This window comes from Lonchura striata, chromosome 19 (genome assembly GCF_050655825.1).
Source record: "Lonchura striata isolate lonStrDom1 chromosome 19, ASM5065582v1, whole genome shotgun sequence".
Taxonomy (NCBI): Eukaryota; Metazoa; Chordata; class Aves; order Passeriformes; family Estrildidae; genus Lonchura; species Lonchura striata.
The window spans coordinates 1,214,792-1,232,923 of NC_140721.1; the positions used below are offsets into that span (position 1 = coordinate 1,214,792).

At 49.1% G+C, this 18,132-nt stretch overlaps 1 protein-coding gene across 14 annotated transcripts in view; it reads left to right on the forward strand.

The window, feature by feature from the left end:
* The first annotated feature begins 5,329 nt into the window (after positions 1-5,329).
* The window catches only part of MSI2 (musashi RNA binding protein 2), a 204,667-nt gene continuing 191,864 nt past the window's right edge, over positions 5,330-18,132 (forward strand). For 8 of the 14 annotated variants that reach the window (XR_014949525.1, XR_014949526.1, XR_014949524.1 and 5 more), the window contains exons 1-5: positions 5,331-5,687; positions 5,844-5,884; positions 6,006-6,087; positions 6,450-6,534; positions 10,699-10,740. Coding sequence is in view for 10 of the 14 variants with exons in the window: in XM_085557188.1 (XP_085413314.1) it covers positions 5,626-5,687; positions 5,844-5,884; positions 6,006-6,087; positions 6,450-6,534; positions 10,699-10,740 (312 nt within the window). In the remaining 4 variants the exon portion in view is untranslated. Of the gene's footprint in view, positions 5,688-5,843; positions 5,885-6,005; positions 6,088-6,449; positions 6,535-10,698; positions 10,741-18,132 lie in introns of all 14 variants that reach the window. The other 6 variants (XR_014949523.1, XM_021533021.3, XM_085557186.1 and 3 more) reach the window with 2 other exon arrangements.

Below are 18,132 nucleotides of genomic sequence, written 5' to 3' on the forward strand. Positions count from 1 at the left end.
TTCAGTGTGATTGGGCTGACTCGTCTCATTCCACCTCTCCTGCTTTTGAGCAAGAATGTGAGGACTTGCTGTGTCTATTTTAGATTCCGTCATGAAAGGAATAATTGAGATTGAGATTCTTAGTCACTCAATGCGGAAGGTCAGGGAATTAATGCTGTGTTACACCAGACCATTCATTTACTGGGCCTCCTTTTTTTTCCCCTTAACTGTCTGTAGAGGAAAACAAATGTGGCTCAGAGAAGGTAACGGATCTTCAACACCGCACACAGCCCCAGCCTCTGATAATACACACTGTTTATCTTTATTTTGGGGGTGTTCCAGGGTAGTTTTATCATCATAATTGATTAGTGGCGACAGGGAGAAAAAAATCCAAGAGTAACAGGAAGAAATGATTCCAATGAATCCATTGACTCAGTGGTAGCATTGATCTATTTCTGGGAATTATTTATAGGAGAAGATTCATAGTTAATAATATTAGTTTGGACTTTGGGAGCAGTTTATCAGAGGCTCTTAAAGGCCTTTGGTAAAAATTAATCAGGGAGAGAAATAAGGTAGACAGCCTGGTTTCAGGAGAGGGAAGGAAATCGGATTTCTGGCAAAACTCCGTCCACCCCAGGGTGAGAGGCAGCACAAGGGGTAACTTGGGGTGCTTGGATATGTCCAAGCACAGGAGCAAGAGGCTGGATTTCCAGCTGCTCTATCAGACAACAGAGCTGGGGAAGTCGTTGGCAAATCCCCTCGTTCAGGTGAAGCCAAGGTGCCCACAGGACAGTGACCCCCGCCAGATCCAGCAGGGAGAGCTGCCCAGGGACAGCACAAACCCTCCTCTCCCCCTTCCTCTCCTCCCTGCTTTGTTTTTGGCTTTAATTTAATTGATCTGTATCCTGCAATCCTACCCGCAGGAGGAATGACACATCTGAAAAAAGCAGGAGGATTTGTTTAAAGTGAGCTGCTTGGGTTTTTCGCTGTGTGTATATATAGAATTGCCTGGAAGTAGTAAATAGAATTAAACACTGCGGTTCTGAAAAACAAAATTCTCAGGGCTGTCTGTTGATTTCAAAGCTGACGAAAACAAAGCAGGCTTTGAAATCTTTCCTTGCAGAGCTTCCCCCTCCTCCCTTATCATATGAAAGATGGGCCTGATAATATTTGGGTTTTATTCTTCTTTTGAAACAGTTGGAAAAAAACACTGTTTTCTCAGTTAAGATGAAAATCATGATGTTTTTAATAAGGTCAGTGTAATGTCTTCATTAGCAAATGCTGAAATAATTTGATGCAGATCTGGAACTTGACAGGGAAAAACTCCAGAGTCTACCCAAAATATGGAGCCACATTCGCACCAGGTGTGAACCAGTACTGCTTCCCTAAAATTACTGGTTCTGGGATAGCCTATTCCTGTTTAGGGACTGGCTGCTGTGTTTTAAAGTCACTCCCTCCTGCGCAGCCAGACTCAGTGGTTTTTGTTTGTTTTCCTGCCTGGCCCTGGGCTGCTGAGAGCCCCAGGGCTGGGCAGCGCTCATGGGTGTTGGGTTTGGTGGTTTCCTTTCAGGTGATGGAGCAGATGGAAACAGAGGGGTTGGCAACATGGGAGGAGGTGTAGAGCTCACCACGAGGAAACACAGGTGACGCTAATGGATGGGCAACCTAAAATTAAATCAAAAATATCCAATGCACTAAGTCTGCACTCTGCTGAAATTTTGTCTACAAATATCACAACCAAAGCTGCTGAGTGCTGTGCACTTAAAAGCCTGTCCTCTGTTGTGAATCCCAGGGACACACAGGAAGTCTTTGCCCAGCTTTTTGGAGATGTGGACGGCGCCTAGACAGCCCTGACACCACAGACCCCAAAGACATCTCTTCCATCCCCTGTGCTGTGTCTCCTCTGAGGCAGGGCTGGCACAACCCCGCTCCTGGTGTGGCTCTGTGGGTGCTGCAGGCACTGAGGTAACGCCCAAGGCAGAGATGCACCAAGAAGACCAATTGTTTGCAATGACATATTCTGCATTTTAAATGATCTTTGACTTCCTGGTGGCTCCCCAGCATATCACCCCCTGGAATTTTATCTAAATAATGTTTGTCAGGTGAAGATACAGCTGGGCAGCAGGCAGGGCCCTGTTCCTCACTGGGGACCTCGAAACCCACCGGCCGATCAATCTCCACAACCTGCTAAATGATAGATGGAATGTAATATAGGTCATTATTTCTTCCCTATGCATGAAAATGAATTATTCAGTAAAGATTTAGATCCTTTTTATTATGGCACTGAATTTATAGAGCATACAACACATAAATGCAGATTCCTACAGCCCCAGACAGATGAACTCGTTCTCCAGGCAGCGTGAGGTGGATGCAGCCCCTTGGCATCACTGTGTGGCAAAGACAGGATGTCCTAGGGACAGAGCTGCAGCCTGGGAGATTGGGACCTGCCACCTTCCGTACCTGGAGCAGCATTCCCAATCCATGCCCAGCTGATTTAGGAGCGCAAGGTCTCTTTGTTTCAGAAATCAGGCTCTCAGGGCCCATGTATCTCCAAGGAGATATGGGGTCTCGTGTCACTTTGGCCTTATAAATGCTGATCTTAACAACTCTGCATCAGTCTCCGATATGAAACGGGAGTTGTAAAAATTGAAAGGAAATTGGTGAGGCTAAAACCTGCTAATGAGAGTGAGTGCTATCTGAGTATGTGACAGATGTGATGGTCCCAAATTCAAGTGTCCTGCAGAGCCACCATGGAGGATCTGGGCTGGTTTGAATCAATAGCAGTAACTTTCCTTGTTATTGGACTAAATGCTTCAACTTTTAATTGTGCAGCTAGGGAGAACGTTATCCCTGGCTGGCAGTTACAGATGTCAGCTTTGCAGTTCATTAGCTACTTCCCAAATTCCACTGGGACTTTGGATTTTTAGCATGAACATTAGAGGTTGGAGAAGAGGGCAAGCCTGCAAACTCTCAGTGGGCTGCAGGAAAATCTGGGATTGGGGCTGGAACAGCACCTTTGGGGCTGGGTGCTGTTGACTGCTGCCAAAGGAGCAGGACAGTGGGTCCTGGTTTGTCACCCCTGGGCTTCAGGTGCCGAGCGTGTCCCCAGAGCATCCCTGGTGCCATGGGTTTGGCTTCTGCTGTGACAGCAGAGTGCTCACAAAGAGCAAAACCAACTGAACAGATTGAAACTCGTCACACCCCTGAATCCAGCCTCAGTTCTGGGGGAAGTGGAGAGAGAATGTACTGATAAAGTCTTCCCAAAGCCATTTGACCTGCAGCGTTCGCTGATGGAAGGGATAGCAGTGGAGATTTCCTTTTAATATATAGCAATCAAAATTTCTTTCTGAGCCATAAGCAGCTGCACTGAAGTTCCTTCTGTCCATCAGCAAAATCTGTCTTGTGCTTGTTCATTCTGGAACCCCTTTAAAATTCTGCACCGCTGCCAGAGAGATTAAAGGGGTAATATAACCCCAGGAACCGCTCTCCTGACTAGTAATTTCCCAGTGATTATTACAAGAAATAGCTAAGATCTAAAGAAAGCTCAAAGGGGGGAGAAAAAGACTGTTTTTTAATCCCCCCCATCCATTTCCTTTGCACATTGGTGCTGCTCACCCTGCTGGGGCAGGGCCAGGTCATCCCCCTTTCCCTGCCCGCTCTGGAGGAGCAGAGCCTTCGCCACTGCTGAGCCAGAGTTAAGCATTTCATGGCAAACCAAATAAAGGGAATTATATCCCATTTTACAGTGGTCAGCATCAGAGCATGAAGAGGGGTGTTTCTCCAGTGGGCCTGACCTCTCAGCCCTGCGCACGTCCACTCATTCCCACCTTGTTCATTAGTCCCTGCTGGAAAGTACATCCACATACTGCTCCCAGCCCCAGTAAAAATATTATAATCCCTGAGCTGGCAATAGTTGGCAACCCCAAAACAGCTCTTGTAGGCTTGGCTGCTGAGCTGGGAGGTCTTTGGTTGGGAGGCACTCGGTGCTGGACAGGTGGAAGAACTCAAAATCCACAGATGTCTCTGAAAATGTAGGGCAATGTGGCTCAGTCCCGCTGGGTGTGCAGTCCATGCTCCTTCATTTAGGTGAACCTGATTGCTGTGGATAATCACACCAATACCTGGCAGCCCCATCCCGCAAAGCACTGGTCAAGCACGGAGTGGGAAATGCAGGAGCTGAGGGGAAACGCCGGCTGGGCAGTGCCTGTGGGGCCGAGGGGTTCCCTGAACTGAGGGGTTCAGCGGAGCCTCGGGGTGTGGGGCTATAGGACATGGGAACAGCAGGGAGCAGGGACGCGGGGCTGCTGGAGCCCTGCAAGGGCACTGGCATGTGGAGGAGCCCCAGGACATGGTGGCACAGGGACGTGGGGACTCGGGGGTGCTGGAGCTGCAGGAGCACCGGGCTGCAGCCGCTTTCTCTGAGCAGCCCCAGAAAGCTGCACTTTAAACCCGGGGTGTCCGCAGGGTCCGGGCGGTGCCAAGGGCAGCGTGGGGCGCGATGCCCAGGCTTGGAGACGGGATGACACTTTCTGTAAGGCCCGAATTCTTCCCGAGTCCCTAACATGTACTTTTCCTCTCCTGGACACCCAGCAGGCGCTTCCCAGCCCCCGGAATCTCCCCTGACGCCCGCCTGGCTATGCGGGTGGGAGCAGAGCCTGGGGGCACAGTGCTGTGGGCACAGTCCCATAGGCAGAGCCCCGTGGGCACAGTCCCGGGGGATAGCCCCATGGGCACAGCTCCATGTGGACAGTCCCGGGGCACAGCCCCATAGGCACAGCTCCATGGGCACAGCCCCACGGGCACAGTCCTGGGGCACAGCCCCATAGGCACAGCCCCACGGGCACAGTCCCGGGGGATAGCCCCATGGGCACAGCTCCATGGGCACAGTCCCGGGGGATAGCCCCGTGGGCACAGTCTATGGGGACAGCCCCACGGGCACAGCCCCACGGGCACAGTCCCGGGGGATAGCCCCGTGGGCACAGCCCCGTGGGCACAGTCTATGAGGACAGCCCCACGGGCACAGTCCCACGGGCACAGTCCCGGGGCACAGCTCCATGGGCACAGTCCCGGGGCACAGCCCCGTGGGCACAGCCCCGGGGGACAGCCCCATGTGGACAGCCCCATGGGCACAGCCCCGTGGGCACAGCCCCACGGGCACAGTCTATGGGGACAGCCCCATGGGCACAGCCCCACGGGCACAGTCTATGGGGACAGCCCCATGGGCACAGCCTCGGGTCTCGCGGACACGCGTGAGGGACGGACGCGCGCGGGGCGGGAGCCGCGCGGGGAGGGCGCGGTGACGTCGCGGTGACGTCACGGAGAGCCACGCGCCGCGGAGGCCCCGCCCCGCGGGGGAGGGGCGGGATGGAGGGAGGGGAGGATGGCGGCGGGGGGAGGGAGCGCCGGCGCGGCGCTGAGCTAAGCCGATCCCACGTGTGACGGATCTGGCTGCTGCCCCAGCGCCTCTCCAGTGAGATCCTCCGGTAGCGGAGGGAGGAGGAGGAGGAGGAGGAGGAGGAGGAGGAGGAGGAGGGGGAAGGGAAAAAGGGGCAAAGCAAGCGGAGCAAACCGAGCCAGAGCCGGGCCGGGGGGGGCGGGTTGGGCGGGCGGGGGGGGTTCTCAAAGGGGCTCTCGCTCGGCGCGGCCATGGAGGCGGACGGGAGCCAGGCTACCTCGGGGAGCCCCGGAGAGGCGCAGCACGACCCCGGGTAAGTCGGCGGGGCGGCGGGGGCGAGGGGCGGTCAGGCGGGCCCGCCCCGCTCCGCGCCGCTCCGCTCCGCGCCCCTCCGCCCCGCCGGGAGCTGCCCCGTCAAAATGGCCGATCCCGCACCGGCGCTCAACTCCGCTCTGCTCTCTCCCTCCAGCAAGATGTTCATCGGCGGCCTCAGCTGGCAAACCTCACCAGGTAACCGCCGCCCCGTCCCCACGCGTGTCCCGCCCCGCGTGGGCCGCGTCCCGCCGCGCCGGGCCCTGCCCGCGCCCCCCCAGCCCTGACCCTCCTCTCCCTCTCCGCTCTCTCTCCGCAGACAGCCTTAGAGACTATTTTAGCAAATTCGGAGAAATTAGGGAGTGTATGGTCATGCGGGACCCCACCACCAAGCGCTCCAGGTAAAACCGCCGCCCACCCCGCTCGGGCTGACAAACTTCGCGAGTTGCGGTCGGGGCGGGTGGACCCGCAGCCCCCGATGCCAGCCCGGAATGCCAGCCCCGCATCCCACTGCGCGCGTGGGGCGCTGCGGGACGGCTCTCCCCGCCCGCATCCCTCCCGCCGGAGCAGGAAACAAAGCGGCCGGTGGAGCCGGAGAGGGGCCGGGGCCGGAGCCGGCCGCCCCTGCACCCGGCGGCTCCGGGGGAGGGCGGAGGAAGGAGGGGGACCCAGCGGTTTATTTTTACGACTTCTCCCTTTGGCTCCAATTCTCATCACCACCCCCCCACCCCCCCGCCATCCCCTCGCTCTTTGTCTCTCGCAGAGGCTTCGGGTTCGTTACGTTCGCGGATCCGGCGAGTGTAGACAAAGTCCTGGCTCAGCCGCACCACGAGCTGGACTCCAAGACGGTAGGTGCTGCTGGGCTGCCCGCCGCCCTGCCCTGCCCTGCCCTGCCCGGCGGGGACGCCGCTCCGAGCCCCGCTCGGCCGCTGCCGGCCCGGCATCGAGCCGGGACCTCGCTCCGCTGTTCCGTTATGGTTTTTATAGACTCTGCCTTTTAACTTGTCAAAACCGGTAACTTTCTTTTTTTTTATTATTTTTTTTATTTTTATTTTCCCCCGAAATCCGAATTCGCCCATACCGACCGCTGGCTCCTCCCCCGGCCTTATATTTTATTGAGCGGTGACATTGAAAAAGCTGTGGAGTAAAATCCAACTTTTTTTTTGGTGTTGGGCTGCGGCACGCTTTCTGCGGGGAACTTTGTGATTCTTTTGATTGATTATTTATGTATTGTTGAGCGCGTTTCAAGGTGGGAGTGACTTACTGTCAAACCGCGAAAGCTGCTGCTCGTGTCATTTCCCAAAGTCATTTTTTGGAGAGGTCCCCTCACCTGTGATGGCAGGGCCCCGGCGAAATGCACGCGGTAATTTATGGGAAGCTCTGCAAGAGCTGGAGAGTGGATGTGGTAGAGAAGCACAAGTCCTAATGTGTTGTTGTTTCTCCAGAGCTTTTTGCTGCGCTCAGTCTCCAGTGCATGCTATAAGGAAAAAAATGCTTGTGAGATGCAGCTGATTTTTTTTTTTTAATAAACATTACATTTGTTGGGGCTTTTTTAAACAAGAATTCCCCACCCGAGTTTGCCCCCTACCCCAATATGGTGTTTTCAGTGTTGGGTCAAACAAAAGGTATCGGGCTAGTGCAGCTCTGGGCCCTGTTTTCTCCCTGTGATCAAGGCCAAGCAAAAAGATGAAGTTTTGTGCCTCCTACTTCGTTTGTAGTTTTGAGCCTCGGCAAAGCTGGGAGGGGAGGGGGGAAGGACACTGGTAGAGGTCATCAGTGCTCTGGTGCTGCTGGCTCTGGAGGGGCTGTGTTTGGGGAAGGGAACTGTCTGCAGAGACCTTCTGCTGGGCAGATGGAGCGTGGTCCTCACTGTCACTGGGGTTTAGAGGCTGTGTCCTGGGGCTTAAGGGTTTTATTTTAACCTGAGCGTGGTGTTAGGAGCAATCCTGTCTCGGTGCTGCAACATCTCACGGGTGCCTGTGTGTGCGAGATTGTAGTTAAATGAAGAAAGGGAGAAGCAGGGAGCAAACACGAGGATATGTTTTTTTAAAAATGTAATTTATATGGAAACAAAAAGCCTAAAGCTCTTGTAGAAGCAGGTGGAATCTAGTGTTTTAATTTGACCTGCACATTCTGCTGGGCTTGCCTGAACACGAAGCCCATGCTTTCACATGCCTTAATAATTTGATTTTAGGTTTAATCAGATATGGTAAGATAACTGATTCAACCGTGCTCCTGAAATTAAACTCACCAGACTTTTCATGTACAGCTATATTCTTTATGTGTTTTTAAAGATAAATTTAGATAAGAAGAACAAAGGCAAACAGTATCTTGAACGAGAGTTAAAAAAAAAATCATGGGAGGACACCCTGTCATATTTCTGACTATAATTAGGTCCTCCCCCAGCTTTTTTCTTGTATCACAGTCTAGTCCCTGCAATGTATTAATTTGCTCTTCTCTGGGGGAGGGGTGACGAGCTTCACTGGGGCGGATCTGCCTCAGTTTTGGTTGTGTGATAATGATTGAATCAATCCAAATACAAAACTGACCTTAGAATCCGTAACGCAGCTTAAAAGTGAAGCACAGACCAGGCAGGTCCTTTCAGGCGTGTATTTGTAGAGTATTGTAGTAACTGTTGTGCAGTATAACAAGGCATTTGACTCTGTTTCAACGTTCAGCACAGGAGGCAGATCGGTTGGGTATTGGCATGGAAACGTCGCTCTTGTTTACAGTTACGTTAAAAGCTTTGTTTAGGTAATGGCCATTCATATCAGAAATAGTATTATAGTCATTTCCTAGAGGACTTGTAGATACAGTAAGTAGAATTGTACCTAACTAACTAATTTTTTTTTTTTGGTAGAACTTTGGTTTTTTGTTTTTGTTTTCTTTTTTTTTTCCTTTTTGGTTGTTTAAATAGTTGACAGGGTTATGCAAAAGGTATGGATTTGCCACATTCATTGCTAGTGTTTGTTTTCAAAGGCTGATGGTGTTTATGCAAAAGGTTTTGGGAAGGAAAATTCAGTTCTTTTAGAAAATCTGTCGCCGTGGTGCAAGGGAGTCCATGCTCTTTGAACTGACCTTCAAAAATGAATGTGTTGCTTTGGAGTTTAATGGCTCTCCCAGCTTCTTACCAGCAGGACTTTGCAGTGATGTCCCTCTGATGGGCCTGGTGTTCTTTGGTGGGAAAACTTGTAGTTTTGGAGCAAACATAGAAAAGTGCATATTTTTCCACCTTTGGGTATCGCTGTGGAAAATCCGTACCTGTTGTATTTCCCCAGTAGACAAATGCCTAGTCAGTGCTGAATATATTTGTAGATAATGTTAATCTCTATGAAAAGGTTAGCTCTCTAGATAAATAATTTTACTTTTTATGCTTTTTGAACAATAAAATGGCATGTAATCGCTCATTTCTCAGGTGTGTCCTAAAAAAGATGCAATATTTGTACCTGATAGAGGCAAATCAGTTTTATCAGCTGCACATCAAATGTCTGCGGTATTTCCCATTTTGACAAATTAATTGAGTAAAACTGCTTTTTAGGAGAGGCCCGTGGTTATTTAGCAGTGACAGGAATATTTATCACCAGAGGAATAACAATATCAAATGCAGACAGCTCCTCTTCCTCATCAGGGTTTGCTTGAGGGGGGGGAACACAACAAAAGCCAAACCAGAACTCTAAAAAAGCCTGTCCTAAATATGCTTAGCACTGTCAGTGTTAGTTGGGTGTGCAGGCAAGGACAGCACTGAAAGCTGTGTAGGTTGCACAGTTCAGGTAGGATCCAGTACTTCAAACCATCCTTTTCCAGACCCTTTAGGCAGAAGATGTCTGCGTGCAGGTGCTGCTGAGAGCCAGCAGTGAGAGCAGCAGCACACGGACGTTCTGCTGCGATTTAGGGGAGCCATTGTTGGAAGGTCTGGTGGTTTTGTTTACATCCAGCCTTCTGCCCGTGTGCTCCCTCCAAACACCACTGGGTGCCATTTCTTTGTGTCTGCCGTGGTGCCTTTTTGGTTTCATGTGATTTTTGAATGGGAGAGAGGAGTCCCTTTTTAGGGATGACCCCCGTGGAAGTTGTGTGGGGTTGCAGAACGAGCATTTTGGAATGCAGAGGGGACGTGCTAATTCATGCAGCGCAAGGGGAGCCAACGCTGCATCTTAAAACAGGCCAGGGTGGGTAAAGCAAGGGGGCTTCTTCCCCCTTTCTTTTTGTCTATGGTGACCTGCTTCATACATGAATAGTTCAAGTAACTCCTTAATGGAAAACCTTTTTTAGGAAGTTGTTTACTTTTGAGGTCAATGTGTGTATATTTCACACACATGAAACTTGTTTGTAACTTACTCTCTTCCCTTCCCGCCCCATCCCAAAAATGCCCCTTTGGAGTTTTCCATTGCTCACATAATTTCTTTGAGAGTGAGTAAATCAGATCAATTGGGCATATTATTATGGAGGGGACTCTAGTTCTTCAAATGTTTCGGTTTTAGTAATTGAAATGTGAATAATTTGACTTTAGTTTTGACTTTCCTTTTTTGTATGGTGTTGCTTGTCAGTTAGCAAAACAAAGCAGAAAAAAAGAAGCCACCCCAAACCCAAGTGCAGGAAGGAGCAGGTGTCCAAGCCACCAAGTTAAGATGTTGGTCAGGAATGCTGGCCCTCTTTCTGTGCAACCTCTAGGGCATGTGGAAAATCCTCAACATGCAGTTTTGGTGGTAGAGGCAGCACACAGATGCTGATCCAGAGCTCCCTGAGCACCCATGGGGATTGCTGCCCAGAAGATGATGGAGGAGAAGTGCAGAAGAGATGTTTTCTTCCTGTCTTCCCGTTCTCCCCGCCCCTGCCAAACTCCCCAGACAAACCCAGACTGTGACCTGTCATTTCCAGAGTAGCTCTGGATGACCCGCTGTGCTGAATTACAAGCCTGAGAAATGAGGGATTAATAATTCAGTGATTTAAAACCAAAATAATGTAAAATGACAACCAAAGCTACCCTGTTGATTTCCCCTTTTCTTTTTCCTCAGATTGACCCTAAAGTTGCGTTTCCCCGACGAGCACAGCCCAAGGTAAGTAGGAGGATCGATAATAGGATTTCAGGCACACAGAGAATCATTGTTGCCAGGCAGTTCGGGTTTCAGCCGGGGAATTGGCAATGAAAGCTTTTAAAGCTGCTGCTCTGGGGGGATCAGTGCGTGGCTGGGGCCCAGGAGGCTGCTCCGTGTCCGAGCAGAGCCGCTCCGGCGGCACCGGGGCCGGTTCTGCCGCGGCCCCGCGCCCGGCGGCCGCTCTGGGCAGCGTGTTGTGCTCGTGGAGAGTGTTTGGATTAAGTGCAGGCTTCAGGCTTGTTTTGAGTGAGCTTTCAGTTCTGTGGTTGTGATGGATGGGGATGTATCTCTGCCTTCATTGTTTGCAAATTTTCTTTTGTATAACTGGGGAGATGCGTGCGGAGTTGTGTGTTAGCCTGGGAGGGCAAGTTTGTGGTGAGGCTCCGAGCCCTGGCTGTTCTGTAAGAGCAGGGGAGCAGTGAGCTGTGGGTGTCCAGCTGGCCGGAGCAGTGGCCTGGGGATGCTGTGGCCAGTCCCCGGCGTGGCACGGGGACGGTGCAGGGACACGGGCGCTTCTCCCTGTGCTCCCTCCAAATGCCGCTGGGTGCCATTTCTCCTGCAGGAGCTGCCTGTGCCATGCAAGTGCTTGTTGCTCTTTAGTTGTGCCTAATGAAAACAAATCGGTTTCAAAGCCAGACTTGCAGCGTGTGAATTTTGAAAGCCAGAGGCTGAAAGAAAACTTTTGTAATTGACGTTTTTTTTAATTTGTTTTTGAGAGTCTATTGGAAAAAATTTAACCGATGTATGGCACTTGTGTATACACTTGTCATCTTGGGTAACTTCAGTCTTCTGGTAAAAATGGGAGAAAAAGCCTGCAAAGTTGTGCATGCAAGGCAATAAGGAAAAGTGGTTTAAAGTTGGTGGTGGGAAACTACCAGACCAACTGCCTGAACTGCTATTGCATGCAGCCCCTCATGAAAGCAAGCAGTGTAACTGTGTGTGTTGAACCATGATGTTAAGTATTGCACAAAATAGGCACCTAGGAAAAACCCTGTGCCATTTAAAACCCCCAGGCATAGCACAGGAGAGGTGCTGGGGAGTTCTTACAAAAAAAAAAAAAAGGGAACAAACCCCAACAGCCTACTCGCAGAATTTTAAACCAGACTAATGTAGGCAAATGTTTAGAGGTTCTTTTCTTCCTAGGACATATCTAATTACTAATTGGTGAATAATAGTGTGCCTGGCTTGCTTCTGCACTGAGCAAAGAGTTTATAGTGTGTGGGGCTTGTGGCTTCTGGATTGTGTTGTTGGATTGATGCCATCTATAATATACAATTTAAAGTTTACAGAATTTTGATCTTGAGCTTGATGTGCCTATCCCCCTTCCCAATACCTTTTAAAGGTTAATTTGCATTTTAAACTGTCTTCAGTGCCAGTTACCTGTTTTTACAGAGTTATTTGGAGAAGTTTGTAATGCATGCAACAGAGTTGTTAAGCTGTCCCATGTGATTACTTCTGTAACAATTAAAAAAACGAGGACGTGTTTTACATCGAGGATATTAGTGAGTTAAATTTTTGTGTTAAAGAATGCAAAATCAGGTTGTATTGACAAAGGGGATTTTGTTTTTCTACACGTAGGGGGTTTTTTTCCTTGGTTTTTGGTAATAGACATCTTTCAAACGTGGGGCAAATGCTGGAATGGTCAAATTCCACTCCTAGCAGGAGCTTGCTCTCTCTGGAGAGGTCAGCAGTGTCTGTTGCTGCTTTTTACACAGTTGTCCTTTCTAAAGTGTTGGGATTTCTACGGGGCACTTGAAAAAAATCTGAAGATTGAAAACAGCCTGTTTTGGAGACTGGAGAAAATCAGATGCAATAAAGACCAGATTTTACATCAATTATGATGTATTATTCTGGCAAGCATTTCATAATCTGAATATTTTGTTTTCTGGTTTTTTAATTAGATACTGAATTAAGGTTTTGGACTTTAGTTGTTCATTTATCCCAGTTGAATAGCAAATGCTCAGCGTTAAAATGTGACTGTACTTTAGTCTAATTAACTAGCTAATGCTTGGGTCTGTGGAGATTAATGGCATTTAATGAAATGTCTCTGTCTCTCTTTAGGTGCAAGGGGAGAATTTGTGTTTTGTTTTGTATTTTTTCCCCCCGAGTGATCTCCTGGTATGTTTAGCAAAATGGGGATTTGTTTTGGGTTTTTACCTTTTCCTGTGCTTTTCCTGGCAGTAATGGGGGCTGAGGTGAAGCAAGTTTGGGGGTGCGCTCCCTCTTCTCGTGCTTCCATCCATCCATTTGTCCATCCCTGTCATTGGAGCTGAGCTTTGCCAGTCCACGCTCACTTCTTCCTCGGTGGATCCTTTCAAACCCCAGCCCAGTAAAACACTTTCTTTTGGGTTTTTTAAACCTTGGTTTGACACCTCTCTGGTGATGCAAATTGGCTCCTGAGCCAGCAGTGGCAGGTTGTAACAGCCCAGCATTCTTCCCTGCTTTCCTTAGAATGACCCTGCAGAAATCCTCCTGTCTGCCTGTGCTGGATTACCGGGATGTGTAATCCTGCTCTCCTTGGGAAGGCCAGCACGACTTGAAGCTATTGTTTTAGGAAATCCGCTGCAGGGTTTAACTCCTTGGGCTTCTGGTGAATATATGGGCTTCCTCAGGGCTGCTGTTCCTTGACAAAAATTTGTCTTGCTTCCCATGCTGGAAGACACTCTGTAACAGGAGATCATCTGTAACTGCTGATTTAAAAAAATCCTTGTACCCCTTTTTGAATACTGAAGACTACAATAATTTGACTTACTATTAACGTAGCCTGCCATTTCTGATGTTACCTGCTCTGTTAGGTTGGAGAAGGCTTACCCAATTTAACATTTTCATTAGATAATTTCAAATGTGAGCATTTTCCTCCCTCATGCCTCTGCCTTAGGGATTTATTTCAAAAACAAAACAAACCTGAAGAGCAAAAGGACAGTAGCCTATGTCAGTGAAGTAGCTCCTTGGCCATGAAAATGTTTTTGGTATTGCAATTTGGATGCTTTGTTGTGCAGAGCCACATCTGAAACAGAAGCAGGTAAAACTTCAGCCAAAGTTTCCAGTCAGTGAGGCTGCCCAGGGAGGTTCTGTGCTCAGGTTCCTCCAGAGTGGGATGGAGGTGCTTGTTCTCCTGCACTTACTCCAGGGATGTAACACAAGTGGTTGGGAATTGCTCCCAGTTCAGCAAGCTGGAGCTGTAGTAAGGCGTGTGGCATTCTTGGGCACTGTGGCTGTGCCCTGCTGGCTGTGTTCTGGAGCCTTCCTGGATGAAAAGGGCAGGGTTGGTGCCTGCTGCTGCTGGCACGGCGTGTCTGGTGTCCTGCCTGCATGACCCTGACTGCAGGTGGGGGGTCCAGCCTGCACGGATGGAGCATGGAGCTGGTGCCACAGAACAGCAGAGGGACCTGGTTTGGTTATTTTGTCTGGTAACGGGCTGGGGATGCAGCAGCGATGTCTTTATTGGCTGTGTCACTATCCCAGGGGTTGGAGCAGGACTCTCACTGTCCCAGGGGTTGGAGCAGGACTCTGTCACTGTCCCAGGGGTTGGAGCAGGACTGTCCTGGCCCCTCCGTGCCCCAGCCCATCCCGGATCCGCACGGTGCCCGTGGCCAGCTGGGTTTCCTGCCTGCCTGGGCACGTGGGCTCAGCAGTTGTGCACATCTGGTCCTTCTTCTTGGGCAAGAGGCAGTGTCAGCAGCTCTCCTTTCATGTGAGGTGGTGTGAAGCTGCCTGTTCCAGAGCAGCAAATGGAGGGCATGCCCTTTCGGGATAGCACCCAGGCTAACCTGGGATTTTTTTTTTAAAGCTAGCCAGTGGATTTAGATGTCTGATTCCAATTAAGTTAGCTGTGGGTGGGGTGTCTGTGTCCCTTGGCTGTCTGATAAGCCTCAGCCAGAGTAGCAGGGAGAGATTTTATTCCAAAGCAAGTGATGGACCTTGAAAATCAAGAGTTCTGTTTGTGTAAACTCCTCCAGGTTAGTCCTACTACTTCCCATCTTATTTTAGGTGTTAGGTAGACTTTGAAATTTCTTTTTTTTTTTCCTCAAAAGAGTGTGAACTGGACACAGTATCAGAACTAGGGATTCTTCCTTTCCTGCCACCCTTCCTTCCCCACCAGGCTGTAATGAGCAGCAAGGTCAGACCTTTTCCTGAGGATTTGTTTAAATTCTTTTTAGATTCCCCTGCATTTGCGGGTCTGGGTGGAGTAAGAGAGGAAGTATTTCCTAATCTTGGCATCAGGCATAGATATGTACCTTGATAATAATCATGGTATCATCTGTGTGCAGAGTAGTGTGAAGTCCTTCCCAGATGGTGTGGGGGATTTCTTTGGGTGGTCCATGGCCACTGGGTGTCTTGTTCAAGACCAATCCAACCTTGATGTGGATCCCTTGTCCAGGGTAAGCTGCTCCAAGAATTGGATGGTCCAGTAGAAAAGTTTCAGAGTCTGGGTCTTGGCTGATGAAGCCAGCTCCAGGCAGTGTAGGATCAGGGTTTTGGAACCCCTTGTCTTTGGGCTGGGTTTGTGCTCTCTCTGGTGTGGCCAAGGCTGGGGGTGATCTCTGTCCTTGGATGTCACAGCCAGAGGAAGAAGGGGCTGTAAGGGCCTTGTGTGGAGTGCAGGGAGTTCTGTCAGAAACAGGAGCTGAGCTGCATTTCTGTAACTGTTGTATTTTGGAGATGTAAACATGTATTTTGTCTCCCCAATCACTCAGGTAGATTGTTCATGTTGTCCTGAATCCCCACAGACTGTCTTGTGCTTGTTAAAACGTCTGTATTTCCATTCTCATTGCCTAAGGATGTCCTTCATGTTAAGAATAGTCCTAATTGAACACTGTCTAACATGGGATTTTTTTAAAAAAGGAGGTTCTTCATTGCCTGTGTTTTCCTGAATTGTTGGATTATTTTTAATGGCACCTACCAGGTGACTTTTGTGCACTTGTATATGCCAGGAAAGGTTCCGAGGCAGGGAGGTCAGGGAAATGGAAGGAAAGCAGCATGCTAACACCCCTGTGCATCCCCCTCTGCTTCCAGATTGAGTACATCTCCTCTGCAAAGTGCTGAGCCTTTATCAGCCCGGGGGTAGGTCTACTAATGACTGATCTAAAACCATCAAATTCATTTATTTGTCACTGCCAGTGACAGGCCAGTTAATGCTAATGGATTCTTTTTTTAGCCTGTTGACTCTGGTGATAGTCTCATAAATGTTGTGAAATCCAAAGCATTAAGGCAACTTGGAACTTATTTTTAGAGGAGAGCCACTGAAACAGGGCAAGGTAGGGTGTGTGCATCAAGATGTATGTTGTGCTGAGAAGGAGCAAAGAACAATTCTAGTTCATTAAGCTCTACCTTGAATCTTAAGTGTTCTCTTCAAATACATTTTGGGTCATGCTGTAAAGTGAAGAGAAGCTGTAAATAGTCAGTCACCTTAGGGGAAAATGGCTTGTTTCAGAAAATGGTTCATCTCAGGGGCTGAGTCTTCTCTGCCCCTATTGTGTGAAGGCACTTAAGCATGTACTTAAGTTGGCATAAGCATGTGGGTAAGTGCTTTGCTGAATCAGCATGGGCTCAAAGCACATTATTAAATGCTTTGGTGAACTGTGAAGCCCGTAGCAGAAAAAGATTAAAAGATTACTTTGTGTATTTGACAGTACTTTGTATATGGTCAGTTCTATCACTTCTTCAGATAGGCAGTTTCATCTCTCTCATATTCCCCCCTCCACTGGAGGATCTCACTCACAAGAAAATACTATTCTGCTGTTTTCTCAAAAAACTGATTGCAAGGTCACTGTAGCATCAGACTTGAAAAAAAGTCATTATTGAAGCTTAATTTAGTCTCCAGCCCTGAAATCACACGTTCTGTTTGCCTTAGTCACACTGGAATAATTCTGTAAACTATGTGAGTAGTGTTCAACATGGCCTATGATTTTTACGATATTATTGCTGTAGAAATTGTGGTTTGCTGAGTAATTTAAAAGTTACTGTGAAACTCTGTAGCCAGATCAGCATGCGGTATTAATAAGTTACTTCTAAACTTTGGCATTTTACTACTCTCCTGTTGAAAGTACTTCCATTTTTTGAGTGCAGAGAAAATCTGAAGAATGCTGGGAAGTTGTTCTCCCCTGCTCAGTCATTCCCTGTGCTGGGACATCTGCAGCTGAGTGTATTGTTGTGACTGAGTAGGCTTAAATTAAGATTGTACTTTGGGAACTTTGTATTATAAAGAAGGACCCTGCTAAGGCTTATGCAATTCTGCACATGAGGAATAGTCCCAGAGACCTCAGTGAGATGCAGACAAGGCTCCTTAATATGTTGGTGAAGTGTACGTGGCAGGCAGGGTGAAGGAAAAGAAGCATTGACAGCAGCAGAAAGCGTCGGTGCCTCTGCCCTGCCCTCCCCCAGCAAAGACTTGCATTAATTTCTCATTGACTCTGATGTACAATAGGGAAGAGGTTTCAAGCTGACTGAAGGGGCAAAGGTCCAAGAAAACTACTGTAGCAAGAGTTGATGCAGAGTGACAGTAATGAGGTGGCCTGGCAGGTGGGAGGGAAAAATGGTGGGGTGGGGAAAAGAAACTAATATCTGGTGAATTAAGTAGTTCGCAGGGTTTGAAGTTGTTAAGTCCCCCTGGTTTTATTTTCCTTTGTGTGTGCTACACAGCTGTGAGATGGGGCTGGGCAAGGCTCCTTGGCTGAGGATGTGGGTCCTGGTGCAGCTCCAGTCCTCCTGGCTCAGGGCTGGGTCCCTGGGAGTGCTGGTGTGGCCCAGAGGGTACAGAATTCCTCTGTCGTGCTCCCAGAGCTGTGCTGTGCTGTTTTAATCAGTGCTTTGGTATTCCTGACTCAGAGCTCATCTTTACCTTGTTCTGTGGGTCAGTTTTGCATCAAAGAGAAAGTGAGGAGTACAGGGTGAAGAAGTGTTTTGAAGTTTGGATTTATTTAAAATAGGGACTGTGAAGTGCCCACAAGACTTTCAGCTTCTTGAATGCTGTTGTAAAGAGAATGCCTGCTGGATAGAGAGTCTGGGGAGGCTTTAACCAATTGCTGGATAAGCACTGTTCAGGAATCTTCCCAAAGGGTAATGTGGTGTGAAAAGAGGCTGCAAGGAGCTGGGTATTTGTCCTAAGTCTCCATGAATCCCACTAGACTGGGAGATGTTCAAGTCAGGGGCCTGGTTTATGGCAAAAGCTTACCAGCTGCAAGCCTCAGCACTGGCAGGTTTGGTGGTTGTTGCACTGCTGGAAGAAGGTGTTGCTGAAGGGGATGTTGCCAGGGATTCTTCTGCAGTGTTTGCTGAATGAGTGGAACTCCTGTTTTGTTCTCCTTTTGGCTGTGTTGTCAGTCATTTATGTTCAGAGCTGTGTTGGTGCGA